General features: G+C 47.7%; 1 protein-coding gene across 21 annotated transcripts in view; it reads right to left on the reverse strand.

Annotated features, from left to right (window-relative positions):
- TFDP1 (transcription factor Dp-1) overlaps positions 1-20264 on the reverse strand; it is a 439810-nt gene that overhangs the window by 329415 nt on the left and 90131 nt on the right. For all 21 annotated transcript variants that reach the window (XM_069204640.1, XM_069204648.1, XM_069204654.1 and 18 more), the window contains one exon: positions 1120-1186. In XM_069204640.1, the coding sequence (XP_069060741.1) occupies positions 1120-1186 (67 nt within the window). The remainder of the gene's footprint in view (positions 1-1119; positions 1187-20264) is intronic.

Consider the following 20264-nt stretch of genomic DNA (forward strand, 5'->3'; position numbering starts at 1 on the left):
ATAGGTTTGCTAGGTTTCCCTGCGTGCCAGCTGAGGGAGGGCCTGAACACCACAGCTAACAACTTAGCAAAAAAAAAAAAATGGGGTCAGTTTTCAATGGGAAACGTTGATGTATCCATGTTGCGTTTTGGGCTGTTTCCGGACGCAGGCACTCGGCTTATCCACACAAGTGAGGTACCATTTTTATGTGAGACTTAGGGGAACCCAGAATAGTAGACCAACTGTTATTAACAATTGTCTTTCTCTGCATTTGCGCCTTCCAAATGTTTCACAGTGTGCAAGCAAGAAGTCATTTTGAGAAATACCCTCTAATTCACAGGCTAGTACAGGTAAATCCAAATTCAGTGATGTGCAAACAACCACTGCTGCTAAACTCCATATCTTGTGCCTATTTCAGAAATACACAGGTTTCCTTCATACCTATTTTTCACCCTCTACATTTTACCAAATTAATTACTGTATACCTGGTACACAATGAAAAACCACTGCAAGTGCAGCTCTGTTTTTGGCTCTGGGTACCTAGGATTCTTGATGATCGTACAAGCCCTATATATCCCCTCAACCAAAAGGGTCCAGTGGACGTAACAGCATATTGCGTTTGAAAATCTGCCATAATTATAAGTTACAGTTGAAAAAGCAGACACAAATGGCTGTTTTTTCAACTCCATTTCAATATTGTTTTTACTTTCAACTGTTACTTTCTTTGGGAAAACCTTGAAGGATCTACACAAATGACCCCTTGCTGAATTCGAAAGACTACTTTTTAGAAATGTATAGCTTTCCAGGATCCACCATTGGTTTCACACCCATTTCTACCACTAAGTGGAATGGGGTTGAAAGCAGAAAAAATAAGAAAAATGGACTATGTCCCTATAAAATGCCCAAACTGTGGAAAATTGTGTTTTTCTGATTTAAATCTGCCTGTTCCCAAAAGCTGTAAAAATGGTGATTTGCAGGCTATTCAACTGTATAACTAATTTAAACATTCCCAGTGTTACATAATCAACAAAAATGTGAAACAATTAAGAGAAGCAAATGTGCACTATCCTACATGCACAACTATCTTCAAAATGTGACAAAAAGAAACTCCAAACATCCATCTATAAAGCTCTTTCTTACCTTTTCCCGGACTCAGGTTTTGGTCTATAAACACCTTGAGTTCGCCATTTGCTTCAATTAGTCCACCCTATTGGAGAAAATTAGCATGTTCAAAATTTAACAATTTGCATCAATGTGGTTCAAAAATACAAATAGCCATCACGTTTCCCCCTTGCACTAAACAAATGCTTCCTCCCTAAAGTTTTTAAAACTGCTGAGCATCATTAACACATCAGATGTGAAGAACAAGGCAAAGACGTGTGTGATAAACTCAGCACACGAAACAAGAGGACAGCACACACTGCTTGGAAAGGCTTCTGTGATTTGCCGCGCTACCACAGCAAACTACCTAATTCTCCTGAGGCAAAACTACTCAACTGCAGCTTGTTTTGAGCCACAGCTTCCCGAGATGTGCTGGAAAAAACAACAGGAAGATAACTAAGACAAGCCCATCAGTCGACCAGAAACTATAACGTAAAGTACAGCTTTACAAGGCATGGCTATTTCACGCTGCATTTTATCAGTGATTTGATTTATACAATTTAATTTTATAATTAATGTGATATGTTAACTAGTGTTTTTACGGGAGCAACCGTCTCCTTTTCCAAACTAAATAATAGCGAACTCAAGTCAAATGTACACCTGGCACACAAAATACACACAATACAAGGGCCACAGTGTGAATATCTATAGGGAGAAGAGAATGGAACAACAGAAGGGATGACCTGTCAAGCGTAAAGAGAAAGCAAAGACGACAAAATGATATACAGTGTTTACACACAATTCAATGTATAACCAATATATAGCATTTATTGGATCCTGGCAAAGCTGCAAGCACCAGCTCATTTACAAACATCAGTCGGCCCCCCCCACTTTAAATCGATACTCTAAACAGGGCCTGGGATGGCATAACAGTGATTAAGGAGGCAGAAAGAAGGTGAAAGATTAGCCTGCTCCACAGATGCGTGAAAGTAGAAAGATAAGCATAAGACGCTCACACAGCAACGTTTTACAAAAGATTGATAGTATTCAAGACCAAATGCTGAATAAGACCTGTATGTCTTTACGTACGAGAGATTAAGATGACTTCTTCCTCTAGATGACAAGACACCCTACTTCATTTTCACCCATACCCCCTATTTCATCTCTCACATCTCTTCGAAGCTTCAGACTATTCAGACCAATCTCTCTAAACAACTGGCCCTAAAAGACCAATGAAAGCTGTTCAAAAGGTTCATAGCAACAAAAAAAGTATTTGCAAGCTTTACATTTGGAGAAATTACTAAAATATTAAAAGCGCCACCTGCCGTGAAAAAAAAAACACAAAATGATTGTTTGCTGTATGCAATTCATTTATGAGATGGATAGTTTAAAAGTGTGAAAATTGTTTGTACTTTTGAGACATAAAACGGTCACTCTTCCAGTACAATGCTAGCACAACATAGGGGAGGATTGCTATACGAAACAGATAACAGAATGAGGTGAGAGAGTAATATTCCTCTGGGTGGGCCTCAAAAGGCCGTTCGTTCTATGTATATCCTTAATAATGTTTTACAATAGGTCTACAGACATCTACGCTGCCAAGTCAAACCTGAAAAAGAAAAAAAAAAAGACCTTACAATCTTTCCACAAAAAGTTCCCATTCTGCAAACCGGGCACCAAATTCAGAGAGTGGCAAAAATTAAAGATCAGGACTGAAAATCCACTAAATCGCCCAATATAAATAAAGTGTGGGGAGGAGGTGGGGACTGGTGGGGTGCGGCGGGCGGACATCCACAAGGTTCTCTACCCAGGTCAGTGGCGATATTTTTATGGTGTCGAGAGAGCAGATTAAAATGTTTTGCTAGGCATGGAGGCAAGATGGCGGTGTAATGGGACGCAAATTGCATCTCTCTGCCCAGGTCTACGTTGGAACATCGTCATGAGGGACCGGTCCAGATCCCTTGCAGTATGAAAAGTAGAGGGAGTGCCATCCCTGATATAGGAGGCATTCTGGGGCAAGGTGATTACATGAGTCTCAAAAGAGGTAATGACTACACCTCTAGAGAGGTTTGAGGGTTTGCATCGGGGATAGACCTGCGTGGCAAGTCTAACGCATTTCTTTACTACTGCAGAGATGTTTGCTCTGGCTGGGGAGAAATATTGTGCTACTATATGGCAAGATGAAAATCTTTTCAGCGAGATGGAGGTAAAAATTAATTCCAAGTTCCTGTTCTCAACAGAGGTTGAGTGGGACAGAAAAGTGTCTCCCTTGGACTATGTATGTGTTCTAATGTTAAGGGTTAAGAATGCTTTATTTTGTGGGGGAGCGGGGGTAGTAAGTATCTGTATAGCACCAAACATGGGGTGGCCTATGTTGATTGCCCTCTCCTCATCCTCCCCCAACTTGCAGCCCTAACTCGATAGTACACGTCTAGTTGGCCTCCTGTAATTCCCTGAAGCCATAATGGGAGATTCCCTAAAGTTCTAAAACGTCTGAGGCCTTAATTACCCCCCAAAAAAGATCAGCGGTGCTCTCCCTGATGAGCGTATCCTACAGTCACATTTGTCTAATAGAGGAAATGCACTTCATAAAAAAAATAAAAAAAAATAATTGAGGACAAAGTGGCTTCCAAGGCAATACCACTCGTCTGGCAACGAGAGGAGTGGTGATAATGTGAAGCACTTTTGGGACCCAGTTAAGGATACAGTGGAAGAGAAAGAGAACACGAGAACAATTTATTTTCCTGTCAGCAAAATTAAACAAAGACCAAAAAGAACCGGGGGTAATACTGGAGGCAAACTTAAGGAAATTTGGAGGTGGAATAAAAGTGCATTAGGATGAGGATGATCAGGCATCAAGTAGAAGGCACATTACTCAATACGAGTTACTAAATATGGATAAAGTAGGGTACACTCTCCTCATGATGAAGCAGACATACAACAATAGAGTAGACAACTTGCATGCTGTCCCACTATGGGCCTGAGTAAATAACGTAATGATCACTGCCATCAGGACAAGTACGAAGCTACTGACTACTAAGGATGAGGATATTAGATAGGCCTTCCTAGATTACTGTGGCAAGTTACCCAGATTGTTAGGAAAGGAGTAGTTGCAAGGTACCTCAAGGAAAGAAAATCTATCATGCCTCACCGGAGCTCAGGCTACTCTGCTAGGGTTGGAGGAGGATCTCAGGCATTTCAAAATTACAGAACTGTAAAGCATGTGGACCTGATGGTTCTACTGGCTTGTCACCAACTAGTGACTGTTCTTGTTTGTCTTTAACTCCACTGGCGACAAGCATGGCCAAGATGGGGATGGCGCAGACACCTGTTTATAACCTTCGGCCCAGCCATAATCCTTAAGTATCCTGGGCGCTGAGACCCTTAAACACCCATCGCAGGGCAACCGTGGCCCTTTCTCACCCACAACATTGTCACTTTGGAGTGAGCTAAAGGCCCGGGGCAGTCCGACCAAAGTGAACGGTGGCACTGCATGCGTTTGGGCCACGGTGGTGAACTTAGTGGCAGCTGTTGGCTATGGGAAGGCATCGGACTGCAAGGTAACTGGTTTCCTCCCTGCTGGAGTGGACGATGGGGCTTAGGGGGCCGGCCTTAAAGACTACACCTGCACTCCCCCAGCAGGACCCTGATGCCTGGGGCCCTGACTGCAAGGAGTGGGGCCTCTTCCTGCCCCTTCGAGCCCTGTGAGTAATGGGAGCTGAGGGACTTGAGCAAGGCAGCATCGTATTAGTGCCGCTTAAGGATGGTGGAGCCCCCTTTTGGAGTTTGCCCTCAGATTCTAGCACCCTAAGTGGGGGTAGCGTGGCTGTGAGCCTGTTGTAATGCCCTCTCCCTCTAAGGAGTCCTATACTGGAATCAGCTTGCAATGGGGGGGTTTGGGGAGAGGGGGTGCAGGGAACTGTTGCCCTGCTGGACCCTGACTGGTGGTGGCTGCCCGAGTGCAGACTAGAGCTGTGGATCCTATGAACCCACGGTGTGCTCCACAGTGCCGTGAGGGGGTGTTGAGGAGTCCTTCAGCCCTAACTGCGGTGTGAGGGGTCCTGCCTACCACCCCCAAGATGTCCTAGGGTCTGCAACCTCAGCCTCGATTGTGTGTTGCGGCCCTCATTAACCCCTGCAGCAGGGGCTTGAACTTAGGGCAGGTACGCCTCTGGCTGGTGGACTGAGGCCCTGTTGATTGGTGTGTGTGTGTGTGTGTGATACTCACCTTGAAATGGCTGGGAGAGACACGGGGTCACTAGCTCGCTGCCTTATTACTTGTTTGCTCAATAATCTCCGCCAGAGGAGGATCCCACATCCCGGGTCAGTGAGCTGTTGCAGGAAGATGGTACTTTACGCAACCTGGAGGCCACCCTTGACAGACATTTTGGCCAGTTTGAGACGATAATGTAAGCAATTCTGGACATTAAAAGCACCCTGCAATCTATTATTGACGGGGTCTCCCTGCATGTGGGCCTGCTTTGAGTGGACCAAAGGAAACTGGCAAAAAGCAGAGACACCACAGAGTCCGCTTTAGCCTCGCTGCATCTCACAAAGCAGGAGTTACAGTTTCAAATAGAGGCAGACATCACCACCTTGCAACGGAAGGATGAGGCTGTCGAGTGGTGCTCGCATCGAAACAATGTCTAATTCCTTGGCTTCAGCGGGCCAGAGTGTGAACTTTTCCTTGAGCAGTGGCTGGTCTCTGCAGTGTTCTCCCACAAGGTTCTAGAATTCTTCTCGAACAAGCATGCGCACCTCCTGCCAGGCCACCCTCCTCCTCTGCACCTGGTGATAGCAAGCCTACTGAACCTCCAACTTTTCAGGACAAAAGGCCTTGGCAATTGCAGGGTACTATCATCAATGCTTATCCACATTTCACTGCAAGTGCTCTGGTGCTGCAGCTCCTATGAATCTGTAAAGCAACAGCTGTAGAGTCTTGGACTGAAACTTGCACTTCTCTATCCACGCAAAAAACCCTGTAATTGATGGGGAGGATGCCTGGACATGGCTGTATGCTAAGGGCCTGGCAATTCCGCCGGCAGCGAAACGAAGACTGGCTGATCTCAGGATCAAACCACTGTCATTCCAGGAGGCCATGCTATTGTTCTACTACCGACTAGGCAGTTAGGGAATGGACACAAGTAGTGGTGGTGATGTTGCCACAACTCATTTGCGGTTCTCTAATCGGACTGTGCTTCCAATACTGCATCGGACACCAACAACACTGCAGATTCTCCTGGTGGGGACTGTCTTTGTCCGGAGGTAACACCACATCTGGCAGATGACTTGCTGTAAGACCCTTTGACTCGTCTGGCTAGCAAGCCCAGTGCCTGGTTTTGGTAGGCTGGACAGACACTGGGTGAACTTTTGGGAGGGGGGAGAGGGGCAATTGGCACCAAGTGCATTGTAGTGGGCCTAAGAGGCCGGTTGCCACAGAACACAAATATCCATGCACTGCAGATTACCATTTTGGACTTGATTTATATGTGTATTGCATATATGTCTGTAATACATTTGTTGCTTTGGCTGGGCACCGGGTGGTGCTCGGTCAAGATGGGTGGGATGAGGTGGTGGTTTAAACAGTTTACATGTTGCTGGAGTTACACCAGTACACTAGCTTGATCATCGCAGGCAACGGCACACGCACATATACCTGAGGGGTAGGGCTCCAGGCTGGGGAGCTCCGCAGGCAAAGCTCAATAATGGTTACCTGGGCCTGCTAGATGCACACAGAACCAATGGTTACATCCCCGTGAGCGCTGATACTGGAATATAATCTATTGACCTGGAACATGAGTGGCATGACCACTCCCATCAGGATGCAACACATTCAAACCTACCTTAAGCAACACTATACAAACATAGCTTTCCTACAAGAGAGACCAATGACGTTAGTGGTAAGGATGGATGTGGTGGCATCCACAAGATTTCAGTGGACATCAAGAACTTTGTAGTCTATTATTGGGCCTTGTTTGAGGTGGTAGAGTGCCCGTCAGATAAGCAGCACAGTTTTTTTTTTTTTTTAAGGGAGGCTTCCTCATCTCCAACTGGATCCATTTCAGCAGGCAAACTTGAACTACCCTCATCAGATTGAGGAGATCTGTTTGGCTATAACACAAATAGCTTGCAGTAAAGCCCCAGGTACAGATGGACTACCCAAGGAATACTATGCACTTTCAGTGCATCTCTATTCTCCAGGCTGCTTGAAGTATATAATTAGGCATGGGAAAGGGGTCTGCTTAAGACTCGCTGCGAGAGGCCTTAACAGTGGTACTTCATAACCCGGCTGGGATCTGCTGGATGTTCAGTCCTTCCGGCCTCTGTCAAATTAGACTACAAGATTCTGGGGAAGGATTTGGTGTCCAGATTGCTACCTATTGTCAGAACAGATTCATTCTCAGACATAACTTCCTCAACATTTGTCACCGTCACCAACTGTTGAGACTCCTCCCCCCTCCAACTGGCACCAGGGTTCAAGTGGTGGTTTTGCTTGATATTGAGAAGGCCTTTGATACCCTGGTATGGTGTTCTTATTTGCAACTTTGGAAGAGAGGCATTTTTTTCCCCAGGGTATTCTCAGTGGCTTTGAGCCTTATAAGGATGGCCAGTGGCACGGGTTAAAACGGGGCAGCTGGTCTCAGACAGCTTCGACTTTCAGCAGGGTGTTGCGTAGGCTCTCATTATTCTAATGAGGCTACTGGATTTTGAGTGGCAGAATCGTCTGCGGTGTGGGAGACTAAGTCTAACCCACTGCGGGTGACACCTGTCGCTCCAATCCGGGTTTTCCTCCGAATAAGTAGCAGTGCCTCATTCCCACCAAAGGATAGTGATCACTGGGCAGCCGAGCGCATGACATACTTGGCTTCTCAGGGAAGTCGTGGTCACTCAGGTGTCATCCGGTTCTCTCACAATTGAGTCTCTTTTATAAATGACAAACAGAGGACGACACAACATGACCGTATTAAAATTGTGACGAGAAGAGTGAAGAATAAAAACAACGCTATCCTAGTGTCACTGTTTTCTATGGACTAATCTAATAAGATATGAATTTATTGCTAAAAAGCTCAACTATATATATATATATATTATATATATATATAAAAAGCAATGTCAATGATGACAAGTCAAAGGGACACATAAGCATCAAACGTGTCAATTTAAAACATGAGCATGTGGCATAAGACCTAATTCAAAGGGCAAGTCAATTTTGAAAAGTTCCAATTGATTCCTGAGTCATGGAGGACAGGAGATCCACTTCGGCCGATGTTAAAGTCGTAAAGTCATCGCCAAGGTGCCCAAGATGGCGGCGTAAGCAGACAGCGAGCTCCACCGCCCGGGCCTTTGCAGCTGCTTAGTGGTCCCGGGACCCCACCAGTGAGGACGCCCCCGAGGGTCGCCAGGGGGACTCGGGACGGCGTGGAGCGGTGGGCTGGGAGGGGCTGCCAGACGGAGAGCCTGTTTAGGCCCGGGCCGCAATCGGCAGACGCAGCGGATGAAGCTCCGGCTGCACGGAGCGGCCACGTGGGTGGAGAGCCCACAAAGACACGGAGCACAGCGGCGGAGGAGTCGGCGGCGGCAGTCGGGCCGCAGCGGTACGGGCCCGGGGGAGCCACAACTGAAGAGGAGCCACGTGGCCTGTGGAGGCGTCCCAGCGTCCCGAGGGCCGTGATTGGGCCCCTGATGAACGGCTGTGGGGGAGAGGGAGCTCCCTTAGCCCCCCCTTGGATCCTGAAGAAGAGGGGCCCCACGCAACGCTGGGGTGAAAGTTTGTCCTCGGCTCGGCGGGACATTTTGGCCCGCGGTGTGAGCGGGCTTGTGGAGGCCCGAGGGAACTTTGGTTACCGGAGTTGGGCCTTGGTATGGGCCCCCGCAACAGAGACGGTCCTTCTGGGTCGGCCTAGAAGGAGCAGAGGCGGTGGGGACGGAGGCTGTCCTCTGGCCGAAGCCAGTGCGTAGGGCAGGAGAGATCTGCCCCAGCGAGAGCTAGTGGTCCTGCAGGGAAGCAGTTTGCTGTGCGGTATTGTGGACTGAGACGGGTGCTGGGCTGGTCCCTGCGATGGCTGGTGTGCAGAATTCTGATAGCATCCTCCAAGCCGAAAAGGGACCAGTCGGTGAGGGAGATGCTGACAAGATCTCACCTATTGCAGGGCAAGCCTGCCGAGGGGGCTGCCCTGGCGAGGGGGCCCGAGGACCGGGGTGAGGCGGAGGACGAAGGTGGGGCCCTAGTTACGAAAGGTTTTTTTACCTCCTTGTTTGACTCTCTTAGGATGGATCTGCAGGAGATGCGGGATATGCGTGCGGACATTACATCACTAGGGGAAAAGGTGGCGAATATAGAAGACAGCGAGATCTCCTGGGGAGAAGAAGTGGAACAACTGCAACAAGAGGTCCTGCGTCTGTGTGAGCAACAGGAGCTCCTGCAGATGGCGACGGAGGACTTAGAAAACCGCTCTACGTGGCATAACATACGTATCAGGGGAGCCCCGACCGGGGCGGAAGGAGAAGATATTAGAGGGTTTGTTCCGGCCCTGTTCCGCTCCATCCTGGGTCCGGATAACACGCAAGAGATCACATTGGATCGGGTTCACAGAGCAGGTCGGATGGAGGGAGGGAGGGGGGGGAGGTGAGCACCCACCGGACATCTTAGCTTGTGTGCATAATTTTATGACTAAAGAGAGCATCCTGCAGAGAACACAAAACCTCACTCAGGTCCAGTTTAGAGGGCACACGCCTCAGCTATTCAAGGACCTCTTGCTACATTGCAGAGGCGAATAGAATTTAAGCCTATTACAGAGCAACTCCGGGCGAACTCTACGCCTTACACTTGGGGTCACCCCTTCCGCCTTATGTTCTGCTGGGGAGACCACCCGCGTCAGGTGAAATCACAGCAGGAGGCGCGCAGGATCCTAAACGTGGAGGAGACGGAGCGGAGCGCCGGGCCGCAAGAAGAAGCCACCGCCGAGGACCACCCGCGATGGCGACGGAAAGAGAAGAAGCGGATGCAACCGAGGCCGTCCTCGACCGCACAAGCGCTGGAGAGACAATCTGTATTGAACAGTCTGGTGACGGGGACCAGTGCCTAAAAGCAGATGGCCCTAGAGTGTCGCTGCAGTGATCTGGGGTCATTCTTAGAGCAAGAAGTGAAGCTGCTGGAGTTAGGCCTGGGCGGCGGAGTCTCTGGACGCCAAGTGACGACTTCGTGAGGTGTTGTCGACCCCTGTCTGGATCTTGCCTCTTTTTGGACATTCGATGGAGGACTTCTGTGTGTTAGATATGAACCTGTTGTGCGCCTTTGTCTTAAGTTGTTGTGCTTCCCCTAGCATTCTTATGTGCCCTTGTCTTGATCCCTGTTCTTATGTATGCTGCCCACCCCGTACCGACCTCTGTTGCTGCCCCTAGGTGGAGGACCCCGACTAAGGCGCGTTCCCCGCTCAATTACTCATGTCCCTTAAATGTCTAAGCTTAAATGTCCAGGGGTTTAATAATCCTGCAAAGAGGTTGGCGATCCTCTCTGCCCTTGCGAGAGCGGAGAGCCTTTATCTGCCTCCTACAGGAGACGCACTTATTGTCAACTGATACATATCTGATGCGCTCGACGTGGTTTCCCCAGCAGTTTTGGTCCTCTGCTCCTACGAAGCATGCCGGGGTGGAGATCTTGATATCGAGGGTCTTTCCTGGGGAGGTAGGCACCAAGATACACGAGATTAGGGGTAGGTTCCTGGCCATTAAAGTGCACGTGGAGTCATTCCACTTCACCATTGCCACACTATATACCCCTAACGCACAGCAAGAAACATTCATGAGACAGGCCATACCCCCAATCCTCACTACACCAGACAGGGCTATACTTGTAAAGGGGGGGGGCGGGGGGCAGGGGGGATTTCAACCTGGTCATGGACAATGAGCTGAATCGCTCCGGACACCGATGTGGGCAGACCGGGGCGCTGACTCCGGCAGGGCGACAGTGGCTGGCTGATTGTGACCTAGAGGACGTCTGGAGGAAGGCACACCGACTCTCCGGGACTACTCATTCTACCCGGCGCCCTCCAAGACTTACGTATAGATTTCTTCTTAGCCTCCTTAGAGTTTACTTCTCGTATCAGGGAGACCGCGATTGAGCCTCGAGCTCTGACAGATCATGCCCCTATCACCTTAGTGGTCCGCCTTGATGGTGGGCGAGTCAGGACCCCGGGATGGCGTTTGAGGGACATTATACTGCAGAGCCAGCTTGTGGAAGAGATGCTGCGACGGGCAATCCTTGACTATCTTAGTCACAATGACAATGGGAGGACTAGCCTAGAGACTCTTTAGGAGGCACTGAAAGTAGTCGTTCGTGGAGAGGTGATCTCACTCTCGGCCAAAGAAAACAAAGCCAGGAGAGAGCAGAGAGCTGTGTTAGGACAGAAAGTGTCTGCACTGGAGCGCTCCCACAAGCATACTAGCGTTCCCAGGGTGTGGAGGGAATTGGAGAAGATGCGTCAACAGCTGAAACGGCTGGATTGGGACAGGGCGGAGTATGCAGTAGCACGGCTTAAACACAAATTTTATATAGGGGGTAACCGCTGTGGGAAACTCCTTCCCCACAACCTGAGAGCGCACCGCACGGCCAATGCTATAAAGATAGTGCACTCACCTTCTCAGGGTGAGGTACGGTCGGATGTGCAAATGGCTGAGGTGTTTGCTGATTTTTATAGAGAGCTGTATGCAGCGGATTCGGGGAGCGATGCGGACCCTTCCTCCTATCTTGCGGATTGTCAAACTGTCCCGCTCCGTGAACAGGATGCAGCCACTCTGGACCAGCCCATAAGGATAGATGAGGTGATCTCGCGATTTCCCGCCTAACGGTTGGGAAGTCGCCTGGTCCGGACGGCTTTACCGTGCTTTTCTATAAAACATTCTGCCCAGAGCTGGCCCAGCTCCTAGTGCGGCTCTAACTCCTTTCTAGTGACCGGAACCCTTACGCCTAGCATGATGGAGGCTACCATCACGGTCATTCATAAGCCGGGGAAGAACCCGGAGGAATGTGGTTCCTACCGCCCCATCTCGCTTCTAAATATTGACGCCAAGTTATTCACCGGAATTCTGGCACATCGCCTTAACACCTTTATGCCTGGACTCATAGCCCCGGATCAGGCGGGCTTCATATCCCATCAACAGTGTTGGGACAACACGAAGCGGCTCTTACATTTAATAGATAAAACGAATAGATCTCATAGAGAGGCGCTTCTCCTCTCCATTGATGCGGAGAAAGCGTTCAATAGGGTACACTGGCCCTCTCTGTTCCAGGTGACGGAGCGCTTTGGGGTAGGCCCGGCATTCAGGTCCTGGATACAATGCATTTACCGTGCACCTAAGGCTGCGGTCGGAGTGAAAGGGACTCTGCGCTTTATATGGAACCTCTTGCCCAGCGTCTTCGCGATGATCCTCACATCTCCGGCGTCAAATTTGAGGGAGACCATCACCTCATTAGTTTGTATGCGGATGATGTGATTCTCACTCTGGCGGATCCCACGGTCTCACTGCCTGCCCTCATGGATGCTCTCAGCGCGTTTAGCGGGGTCTCTGGGTTCAAAGTGAATACGCAGACATCTCAAGCCCTGAGTCTGTCAATCCTTCCTGAGCATGGGGAGGCCTTAAGGTCTCGATATCCCTTTATATGGTCAGCTTTGCATGTACCTTACCTGGGCACTGTTTTGGCAACATCGGCGGCGAAGACGTCTAGCCTGAACTACACTTCCCTATCTCGGGAGATTCTGAGGGACTTAGGAAAATGGGGGAAACAGAGGCTCTCCTGGTTTGGCAGGGTCTCTGCGGTCAAGATGACAGTATTGCCATGCATACTTTATGTGTTTGAAATGCTCCCTCTGACTTCGCCGCCACATACAATAGCGTCACTCCAGTCAGCGATTTTGAAATTTATATGGAATGGGAAGCTTGTGCGGATTCCGCGGCGTGCCTTGTACCATCCTAGGGAGGAGGGGGGACTGGCGGCCCCTTGCCTGCTGAGGTACTTTCAAGCAGCCCAGCTACGCTTTCTGCTGGAGTGGAGTCACCCGCTCACCGAAAAGCACGGGTGCTTTATGGACCAGGCGGTCGCTGGGTCGCATATTTGGAAGCAGCCCTGGCTCCGGCGTAGGCACAGAGCGCTTGGGCTTTATTCCTCCCTGGTTACAGGTGTGACTCTCCAGGCGTGGGATGTGGTGGCGGAGAAGCGCGGATTGACGACCTTCCCATCTCCCATGTCACCGATTTGTGAGAACCCCGACTTTGTCCCAGGTCTACAGGTGGAGCACTTTCGCAGCTGGTATGAAGGGGGATGCAAAAGGGTTGGGAGCATATTTGATGCAGATGGGGTAATTCCTTTTGACCAGATGAGGGAGAATTATGGGCTTATGGAGGCAGACAGGCTGATGTATTACCAGGTTTGACATTGGGCCCTCCAGCCGGCGAACAGGCCATTGGTAGACAGGCCGCTTACACCGTTCGAGAAATGGCTTCTGGTAAAGAAAGATGATAAGCGGGTGATTTCGGAATTGTATAGACTTTTGCAGGGGGTGGAACTGCCGACTAAATCAAAGGGGCAGAGGAGGTGGGAGGAGGAGTTGGGGAGGGAGCTGACAGAGGAGGAATGGGAAAGTGTCCATGAGAGAGTGCATCACACAGCCTACCACACATCAGGGACAGAGATGGCCTATAAGCTGGCTACCTACTGGTACTATACCCCGGCAAGGGTGCATGCGTGGGATCCCTCTAAGTCGGGGCTTTGCTGGAGGGGTTGTGGTAACACGGGCACACTTATACACTTGCTATGGCATTGTCCCAAGTTAAATAGATACTGGAAGAGCATCCTGGCCGATATAGACAGAGTATTCCAGACAGAGATCCCTAGGCTGCCGTCATATGTTATTCTGGGCTTACCCAATCCGCTCACCTTCCCTCGCAGAGAGGGCGGCAGATGGCCCTGGCCCTTAATGCAGCGCTGCAAGTGGCCCTAGTGATCTTGGGATTGGATAGGGTCCCGACTTATACCTCCTGGCTTCATAAGCTCTGGTTCATCCTGGCAATGGAGAAATTAACACTGGCATCTAGGCAGAGGGCGGGAGACATCTGTAATCTAAGGAGACCGTTAATTCAGATTTTGTCAATGGAATTTAACAAATTGACTTGCCCAGCATATTTAAAGGTACTGGGGCTATTGCGAGATACCTAATGGAGGGAGGCTGGCCAGTGAAGCGGGGCGTGGTGCGGAGGTCCTTCCTGGAGGAGCCGGGGACAAGGAGGGAGGAGGGGCAGGATGGGGTGGTACTGCTGAGGGTGGCGCGGGGAAGCACAGTTATGTATTTTGTGTTCCTGTTAGTTTTTCAGTTTTCATTTCTTTCTTGGACCGGATTACCTTGTCATTTGTGCTACGGCTATAGGCTTCTAGGGGCGGGGCTATGGGGATAAGAAGCATGTCTAATTATGTCGACCAGTATTCTCTGGCGGGCTGTTCTTTGACATGTGTGGCAAGGAATACTGCTCAATTGTGACAGCTGTCCGATTTGGATGTAGGCACAGAGCTTTGTATTTGGTTCATATATGTTATATGTCAATAAACAGATTTGATCCATAAAGTCATCGCCAAGAAGGATCAAGGAGCAGTTGTGTTCCGTAGCCTCAGCCAAGGCGGCATTCCGTGCTGTGCCCAGTGATGAGTCAGGAGCTACATTCTCCAAGAAGGGTAACTCATAAGTAGCTTCTCGGAGCAAACGCAACCTCAATGCGCATGTCCGGTAATGAACCCTCAGTGAGAACATCAACAGATCAGCGTCCACTGTAGGCAAGCGCTGCGTCGAAAGACAGACTTGTAGTGTGTGTTCAAAAGAGCCCCAGAGGCACCGAAACACAGCCTGCACACAATGCAAGACTGGTCTGAATGACAAAGATCAGCCACCCTCCAATTGCTCCAGGAGTGTTGCTCCAAAATACTGCATCATGAGTTCACGACACAGCTGCACTGATGGGAGAGCCTTTATTCCTCCTTGTTGCAGCGGGACAGCCATGCGCATAAAAAATAGCAACAGCAAGATGCCAGCTAATAAAGCCAAAGTTATCGGAAACCCCCCGAAAATCCGAGAGAAAATAGAGTGGATTGCTGATGGTATCAAACCGAATACGGAGGAGAAGGTGTGAATGAAACCAGAACCAACAGCTTTGAAAAAATGTGCGATTCCAGTTGTACTGCACGCATTAAATATTCATCCCACGAGCTCACCAAAGTGTTTCGGAAAGTTTGTATTTAATAGGGACTGTATCTCTGGCTACAACCTTGCCATCTGCAGTGAGTAGGTCTCGCGCATAGATGTAAGGGCCACATGCTTTTGAAACAGTGAAGCCTTGAGTCTGCTCAACTTGTCAAAATTCACATTTGAAGTAGCAATGTGAGGCCAAATCTCAGCGACCTCTTTAATATTAGTTTGCGGGGGGGGGGTACGTTCCCGCAGCATGTAACGACCTTAGAGACCGAAACAACGTAAACTATTCCGGCCCGCATGCCACAACAGTCTTCACCATTGAGGAGGACGTAGCTGCCATTTGAAAGCACCTGGAACGTAGGTCTAATCAAGGGACTGGAACTCCCTTCAGATAACAAGCCAAGTTTGCAGCAGAGGCGTTACACACCCAATGCAAGGAAAGCCGTTTACAAAACGTTGAATGGCTGACTGAAGTCTTGCATTCACTACCGCTAAGAAAGACTTATTTCATGCCACTGAAGCATTTGTACGAGAAGGGAAGCTCCCACACCTCATGGATGTAACTATCTCCCAGCTTTTCATATCTGCCTACCAGAATGTGTTTTAAACAGGAGGTGAACTGAAGTGTTGAAATAGGCAAATTAATGACCCCATGTATTAGCCACTCAGCAGGTGGTACTTCAGCCAGAGTAAAAAGCAATTTTTCTAATTTCTGGATGCTAAGCATGACATAAGTCGCTTCCTTCTTAGCCATCAGTTGTTGTCGCGTTAAATTAAAGGAAGAAAATATCTCCCTCTGACATCCTGCCAGGGACATCCTGCCAGGGAACACGACCCGCTTTCAATGTTTGAAGTGTCCAACCCAACTACATAATGGACCTTAGCTGACTGTCCATGGTGTAAAGAAGACATATCTGTTTGTATAAGGTCTACAGCAGAAGAGACGATATTACTTAAAGTATATATCAGGTCGGACAAGGTATTAATCCCATTATCCACAACAGCTACTGCTTTTTTATTTATTTTATTTTCCTGGTCTATTTGCCTTAAACAGGGCAGCTGCTACTTGTTGGGAAAGCTTCCAAATTTCCTTATGTACTTCATATAAGATACGCTTCCTACAGTGTTTTCTGGGGCCTAACAGGAAGTCCTGTAAGTCAGTGTTATTAGACAGGAGACTGAGGTGTTCTTTAACCGCATCTAGTGAGGATGATTTTAACCTTTGCTGGCACAATTTTACCAACACTATATGTCGTAACTATACCCACATGTTCGGATGATATATAGCGAAGGTCCAGCCTACTAGTTCTAAAACCCCCTGAGGAGTTGATAAAACGTTGATAACACCCATTGGTATCTATTGGCCACAATAACCACCCGCCATGAAGTGTCAGTGAAACATTAAATGTACCATTCTGGACCCACTCGTCGAGCTGATCTTCAGTTGCATTTGTATATTTTTGCCATTTATAAAACTTTGCAGGGGCAGGTATATTGGGCATGTTTAATTCCTTAATTTTAGTTAAGCCTAAACAACTTGTTTGTTGTGCGGTTTCATTTAAAAATATCATTTGTACAGGAATGAGGCATGCTCTAAATAAAGCTTCCTTTCCCCTAATTTGCCAAATTTTTGTTCCTCATACACTTTTCAGATCGATTGACTTCAACCAATATTCATAGCCTTCTATAGACAACCGGGAAACAAAGGATTCTGAATATATACATTTCGTATTCATCATGAATATATGTATATCCTTAGTAGGTGGTACCTTAAAATAATATGACTCAGAATTTTTTACATTGTGTCCAGAAAAATATGTAAACTTTTCAGAATATGTTTTGGAACTCCCCTGTGGTGGAGTCGGACAATGTTCCCATTGTGTATAATTTAAAACAGTTTTGGGACTGCTTGCTCTATGTATGAAATGGTGCCCATAATAATTATAGCAAAACATATCACCACATTTCTCCTTAGATTGATAAACATCTTCGTTTTCAAAGACAGTATAATACTGCAATTCAATCATCATAGAACCAACTGTTTTCACATCCTAATCATCAGAAACAATGCCTGGTATGACAATCTCATTCATTGATAATTTAAACACATATGGTATTTGAATTACTTCAGTGGGACCATATATTTCAAATATTACTTAGTCCCAAACAATTCCATCAGGTATTGGTACTGTGAAAATGTTCACAAATGATAAGTCTCTTCAGACCTTACGTGATGAAAAATGTAGTTTTAAGACCTCCTCCACAAATTCAACTGTTGATTTTTCAGGGAGAAAATGACCATGTATTAATAAGAAAGAGGTAATAACAAAACCAATCCAAAGTAGGAAAGCTAGGACAGTCAAAGAGAGCCATAGATAGTTCCATGGAAAAACAAAATATGTTTCTTTAAGCCAGTTTTTTTTAGCTTACGTGCTCTTGACAAGTCAGCTGTCAAAGAGGCAAATGAGTCTGAGCAGTCATCATTGAAGTCTGCAAAATATCCAGAAGCAGTTCGTGCACATGGGGGAGCCGTGGTCAGTGGTCGAGTTGGTGTTTCCTGTGGTGGCACACTATAGATTGCACCAACCGTCTGTGTTGGGAGTTGTGTCAACTCTGTCAACAGTTTCTATATTGGGTGATGTTAGTGGAACCAATGCAAGATCATCTTCTACCCTCCCCAAGCTCGGAGAGGTGTCGGTGTTGGTGTTAACAACTTGTAGAGGAACTTTTTGACCAGTAGTGAGAGGGATTCGGGAACTACTGGATGTTCCTCTTGGTCGGCTGTAAAGGATCAGCCACATGGTGTAATTTGACATTGTCAAACGAGACAAAACGATTTTCTTTGGCACCTGCCAACTGTGATAGAATTACAGTTCTGGTACTGTGTAACCCTAATACTGGGACTGGTGCTCGATAAGAAAGGCCAAATTCCTTTTTCACAGCGACTTTCCCACATACAAGATCCCTAACTCTGGGAATCCAGCCAGTAGATGTTACAGGCACATCCTTGATTCCTGTGGAGGCAGCACTGATAGTAGAATTATCGTCACAGAACTGTTGCAATTCCTGTAAGACAGTGCCACATTAATTTATGTCAAAAGGTGTTTCTGCTGCCTGCACGCCAGGACCATCAAGATCCGGAACATACATTTGAGTTCCGAACAGGTACTCATATGAAGTACAACCCCACAGGGACCTTCTAGGCAGATTATTAAGTGCTCTCTGGACTCCATGCAAGTGGTTAAGCCAACTACGACCCGTCTGTAAGACTCTGGCTGTTAAGGGTTGCTTTAAATCACAGTTTAATCGCTCCACAACACTATTTCCCTCGGGATGAAATGGAGAAGAGTACTCAAGGGTACTCAAGTTGGACCCCCAACTAATCCATGGAGTCCCTGAATGCCCTAGAGGCGAAAGCAGGGCCTTGGTCCGAATGGAAAGCCGCAACTGCATATGTACCTGCTGACGACTCGCAAATCTTTAATAAGAGTCCGAGCATCAGCCACACCCATAAAAATCTGGAGCATGAATCAACAGCGACTAAAATATACTTGTATGCACTTTCCGGTGTTAGGGGACCGCAACGATTCAAGTACACACATTGTAATGGTTTGTTTGAAATCAAGAGGGGTGACTGCGGCGGTCGTTTGGCAGTGGAAACTTTAATTTGTTGACAGATGTCACAACGAAGGACATACTAGTTGGTCTCTTTACAGAGTCCTGGCCACCAATAAGAGGCATTCAAGATCGAAATTGTAGCCACCACACCAGCATGGGCAGATGCCACCCCCTCATGCGCTGCTTTAATCAATTGTGATCTTTTATCTCTATTTCGAATGTCTTGTACCCCTACGCCTGGTATCTTAACCTCAGCGTTCAGCATACCTCCCCCATTCGGTAGGAATATTTGTCAGGAAATCCTTTAGGATAGGGCGTACCATCAGCCGTAGCTGTCACGGCAGCCCATGTGTCTGCATCCGGTTTTGAACTCAAACTAGTCACTGCAGCTACAGCAGCCACTGCTGACTTTGCGGCTTCATCAGCCAACGTATTTCCAGCAACGTGTATCTCAACGCGCTGGTGTCCAAGTTTAAGTACAACATGGACATTTGTTAGCGTCTCTTTCAGATCTGCTACTTTCCCCCACAGAAGTCTGTGTTTGATGGTGTTGCCTTTGGAAGCTCTGAACCCATTCTGGCGCCAATATGCAGGTATTCATTAAAGGGCTGGACACAATAATATGAATCACAAACAATCAGCGTAGGCTGTGCAGGATCCGTGTGTTCCAGTGCCGTCAGCGGAGCCTTTAGTTCTGCCAACTATGCTGTGCAATCCCTTTGGTGTAATAGTATGTAAAGGACAAAATGTATCGCCCGCCATGCAGCAACTTACGACTGCGCAAACAGCAGAATATTGGTGTTTTGTGCCAATTGCAGGTTGTGCTGAGCCATCGGTGTACATGACTCTGATATTGTTCAATAGGCAATGTATTTGCTGGAACTGGGTATTCTATTTGGTACCGTAAAAATTCTTGAGTTTGTAATTTTGGGTAAAAAAAAGGTAGTCTACATCAGTGGCTGTCAAAGACTTAGCCCATTGTATCCAACGTGGATGTAATGCGTTTGCATTCGGAACACTGGCTTTTGTAACAGCCTCTAGTGCTGGGATCGGAGAAATGACTATTTCGTTTTCCTTGGGCAAGAGGTCTTTCTTTAAAGACAGATCTGTACAGCAGTGAGAATTTTCTCAGTGGGAGCAAAGCGTTGTTCTGCTGCTGAATATAAGTGTGATTTGTATGCAATTGGGACGGTCTCACCTTCATTAAATGTCACATAGGTGAAACCAATGGCACCAGCTATTACTCTGATGACCAAATGTGTTTTGTTGTCCTGTGTGTGTAAGTGTTGTGCTGCAAGCACGTCTGTGTGCAAATCTCACAGAATGTGT

This window comes from Pleurodeles waltl, chromosome 8 (genome assembly GCF_031143425.1).
Source record: "Pleurodeles waltl isolate 20211129_DDA chromosome 8, aPleWal1.hap1.20221129, whole genome shotgun sequence".
NCBI lineage: Eukaryota > Metazoa > Chordata > Amphibia > Caudata > Salamandridae > Pleurodeles > Pleurodeles waltl.